Genomic DNA, 4,151 nt, shown 5'->3' with positions numbered 1-4,151 from the left:
GTACGCTGGGTTTTTAGCGACTCATCTGATTGGCTGCGCGGTGTAAACATCATAAGCGCTTCAGTTCATTGGCCAACAGTCACTCGGTCGAAACGTGCGGCAAACGTTGCAAAACGATAGAGGTGAGTGACTACTTCATTTTCATAAATATAGGAGTGCTTTTGACATTAGCGGATAGGTAAAAAAAATTACAGTACCCTGCGACATGTATAACGAGTTCATTGCGTCCTAGACTGGGCTGTAATGCTAACAGGCTAAGCTAGCCGTTCATGCTAAATGCACAGCGGTTTGCAACATTAAATAGACTGACGGTTAAAAATAACGTGTTTATTAATATTATCAGTAAACTATAAATTAATCTCGAGGCCCTGTTCTCTTTTTGGCTTTACACACCCCTGGCGCATTTATTTACGTCTGTAATTATGTTAATGTTTTACAATCTTCATTTTCTCTATATTTTCAGTAAAAATGAGTCTCCGGAAGCAGACACCAAGTGATTTCTTGAAGCAGATCATTGGGAGACCAGTGGTGGTAAAGTTGAACTCTGGTGTTGATTACAGAGGTAAATGTAGAAGCATCTTAAATGAGAGAAACCAAGCTTGTAGTTTTAGATTCAAGTTGGTCAGGCCAAGAATTAAAAAAACAAAACAAAACAAAAGACTTGGACCATATCCAGAATTGTGTAAATAAGAAAATGCTACTGTTTGCATGTTAATCCAGTAATACAGAGATGAAAAAAACATCATAATTTCTTATGTTCTGTCTCACCATTTTAAATATGACTTCAGATCTATCTTTTTGATCTGAGGCTTTCAGTTTTGATCCACTTTTTACTAGCAGTACTAAACTTAAACATTTATTTATTTTTAAACTTAAACCTGATGTTCTCAACCCTTTTGACTTCAAGGCAATCCATTGCCTGTATTTATATTCGAAGGTCTTGTCACTACTTCTAGTTGCTTGTGGTTAACCGCATAAGGATTTTTATAATGTATTTTTTTATAATTTAAAGTTTTACATTTGTATAATGTAAAAGTAACTTCCACCTGTTACAATATATTTGAGCATGAATTAAAAAATACAAAATTATAAAAATACTCTGAGATGTAAGAGATGGCCTTTTCGTGACTCTTAGAGAGAAAAAATAAATCGCACCCATCCTCTTAGTTGAGAACAACTGCTTTAGAAAGTGTAGACTCAGCCCACATTTTATTGTCAAAGAGTGCTATTCTGCATATAACTGCTATGGAAACATGCTTGACTAGTCTAAAAAGTTTTTCATTCACCAACTGTTACTCCTATACATCCTCTGACAAAAATATTGAACTTAAATTTAAAAACCCGTTCGGTCAAAATCACCTCTAGCATCCATGAAAGGGAATATTTGCTTTCTAATCTGGAGCTGGTGCATAACTGTGGGGGGGCCATATGCTTTTCCCATAGTGCAGAATTATGTACAAAAAAAGTAAATAAAAAAAAAAATAGTAACCTCATATCTAATGTGTGTCTTACCCTCAGGGGTCCTGGCTTGCCTTGACGGCTACATGAATATCGCTGTGGAACAAACAGAGGAATATGTCAATGGCCAGCTGAAGAACAAGTATGGAGATGCATTTCTCAGAGGAAACAATGGTATGTAATGTCTGTATGTTTTTCAAGTACCTGTTTTGTTCAGCTTAAGCCGACCCGGTGTGTCGATTCATAATCTGCCTTTGAGCACGTCCTCGAAACGTTCGCTTTTTGTAGATGTTTTGCATATACCCAAGTTCATTGTGTTTTCTTTGTCCTCCAGTGTTATACATCAGCACCCAGAAGAGGAAGATGTGAAGCTGTTTTACTAGTTTCTCTACTCATTATTACATAAGTAAATTGCTTACTGTATACTCGTAATCCTTTGTTAGCTGACGGTAATGTTTGATAAGTTTGTTTCATGTTTTGTAACACAAAATTTGGTGTTCTGCAGAATGATGCAGTAAATTTGATTTTCAAGAATAGAGTTTGTGTTTTCATTAGTTGTCTGTTCCCGTATTTCAATGGTGATCATTCAGTCATTTAAGCATTGCTGATTAATAGGGTTGGGTTTCCAAAACTGCTTTAATTTTAGAACCGGGTTGCAAATGTTCAAGGACCAGTTATTCGATAAGATGCGCACATTTCGATTGTGCATAACGAAACCTTTCTCAAACCGCTCCGTGCATTTTCACTGCAGAAAAGGTTGTTCTGAGCCAGAACTATTTATCAACCAGTATGCAGAAGACTATGCCAGTATATCGTCATAAATGCAGCTGTTTTTGTCTTCAGTGAATGCAAACAGATGAGGAAAAAAATGCATGTGTACAGTATTTTTGATCTGTAAGACAGCAGCTTAATAAATGCGCTTCCTGTCATTAATATTAATCAAACAAAAAATCATCCACTAATCTTGACTAAATACATTTAATAACTCTGCTTTCTCATCATGAAAAAAATGATTTTAACTTTCAGTTAGTTTCTGTCCTGTAATTTGGCTCAGCTGTATTTATTTATGCTCTAATTAATTTGTTTTTATTTTATTACTGACTTATTTACTAGTTATTAAAGACAGAATAACATGTTCGACTTATGTTTTTGAATAGGTTAGATTCCAATAAGATAAATCCAAACTAGAAATCAATATGTCTCTGAATCGATACAATTCAAACAATACCTGACCTTACGATTAGCGTTTTCAGTTGTGGAGGTTTTTCAAGGCTCCTTTATCTATATATTTCACGTTCACTTGCTTAAACCTGCTGTTTCACATCATTCGGTCCACTATAGCCCCCTATTGCATGATAATGTTCTTTGTTTTCAAATGAATCAATGGCTATACCCTGATTGAACCCTGATCCGTTCATGCTGGTGTTGTCTGACCCCTTCTAATCTTTCTGCCTACAATAGGAGGCTCTAATAAATTTACAAACGATCCTGGCATGGGCACACTTCATTAGGCTAAGGTAAAATAATGATAAACGCATGATGACTCATTAGGTTCCAAATGAGCTGATTGGATGTGCTAGTGTTTTATTTTCATGTGGGATCAGTGCTTGGACCGTTCATTTTTATTTTTTTTTTTCCTCTGTGTATCCACATTTATGCTCTTTGCCCTCGTTTAGGAGACAAAAGGCTGCCAAGGTCGGCCCTGAATGCAGTATGAAGGACACGGTATTGATTAAACCTTGTCCGTAACCGGAGTGAGCGGGGGCTTTCTAGCATGAGCTTGGTATCATTATGGCGACCGCAGCAAATGCTTTCCTATTGTAATCAAAAACCAGAGCCCCTCTGACGACGCTGCTCTGCGAGATTAATTAGCGCTGTTCACAGTAATGACCCAATGACTAAATAGTCTCTGTCTTATGAGGGCTGCTCTAATGACCTCGAGAGCAACACCCTGCAACATCATAACGGGCAACAAATGCTGGCTTCGGAAGCTGTGTACAGGTTATCACCATCGCGTTGCATTTATTGTATGATATGCAATAATTATACGGATTTCATTCCGGAATCGTAGATGTTGGGTCATAATGGGAGCTCGGATACGAGTTGTTCCAAGGGTTGTCAGTCCTTGCCCTTTCACGTAATGCTATTTTGGATGTGAAAGGATATGGCACGTTTGCACTTTTAAGCTTTAGCTTTTATTAGACCGGATTGTTGCGTTCGCGTTTGTCCAGGGAGTTTAAGGTCTGCAGCTCCACCAGCAGTTGGACCCAGACATTGCATCGGATCAGAGATTTGCCCTGATCCTCACATACTGTAGTGTACAGTAAAACTTGTATTGCGTGCAGCACCAAAAAAGAAAATGATGAACTGAATTGTGATGCTGGTAATCAGTTTGTTACAGAATGAATGTACGCTACCCCTCAAAACTTTGGGGTCAGTAAGTTTTTTTTTACTTATTAAAAAATATTAAGCAACGCAGCACTTTTGATAATTTTTTTTTATTAAATTCAAATATCTACTTTGAACTGTGTATATAATTTAGAAGAGATATGTTATTGTTAATGAGGGCTGCTAGGGAAAAACCTTGTATTTAAGTATACATAATTATTAGGCAGATTTTCTTTTACAAATAAAATAGAGTTTTCCAAAACTGCAAACTCAAAAAAAAACATGACCCCCATTTTATATATATA

General features: G+C 36.7%; 2 protein-coding genes across 2 annotated transcripts in view; both read left to right on the top strand.

The window, feature by feature from the left end:
• The first annotated feature begins 3 nt into the window (after positions 1 to 3).
• On the top strand, positions 4 to 1,994 carry LOC122330431 (U6 snRNA-associated Sm-like protein LSm6). Its single transcript, XM_043227428.1, has 4 exons — positions 4 to 122; positions 464 to 562; positions 1,519 to 1,632; positions 1,793 to 1,994. The coding sequence occupies exons 2-4, from the start codon at positions 469 to 471 to the stop codon at positions 1,825 to 1,827; spliced, it is 243 nt and encodes an 80-aa protein (XP_043083363.1). The 5' UTR covers positions 4 to 122; positions 464 to 468; the 3' UTR covers positions 1,828 to 1,994.
• Positions 1,995 to 3,860: 1,866 nt separating this feature from the next.
• LOC122348766 (protein Dok-7-like) overlaps positions 3,861 to 4,151 on the top strand; it is a 10,289-nt gene continuing 9,998 nt past the window's right edge. The window contains exon 1 of the mRNA XM_043244619.1: positions 3,861 to 3,891. Within this exon, the coding sequence (XP_043100554.1) occupies positions 3,861 to 3,891 (31 nt within the window). The remainder of the gene's footprint in view (positions 3,892 to 4,151) is intronic.

Source organism: Puntigrus tetrazona, chromosome 1 (genome assembly GCF_018831695.1).
Source record: "Puntigrus tetrazona isolate hp1 chromosome 1, ASM1883169v1, whole genome shotgun sequence".
Classification (NCBI taxonomy): Eukaryota; Metazoa; Chordata; class Actinopteri; order Cypriniformes; family Cyprinidae; genus Puntigrus; species Puntigrus tetrazona.
This window is presented reverse-complemented; position numbering and strand designations above follow the sequence as displayed.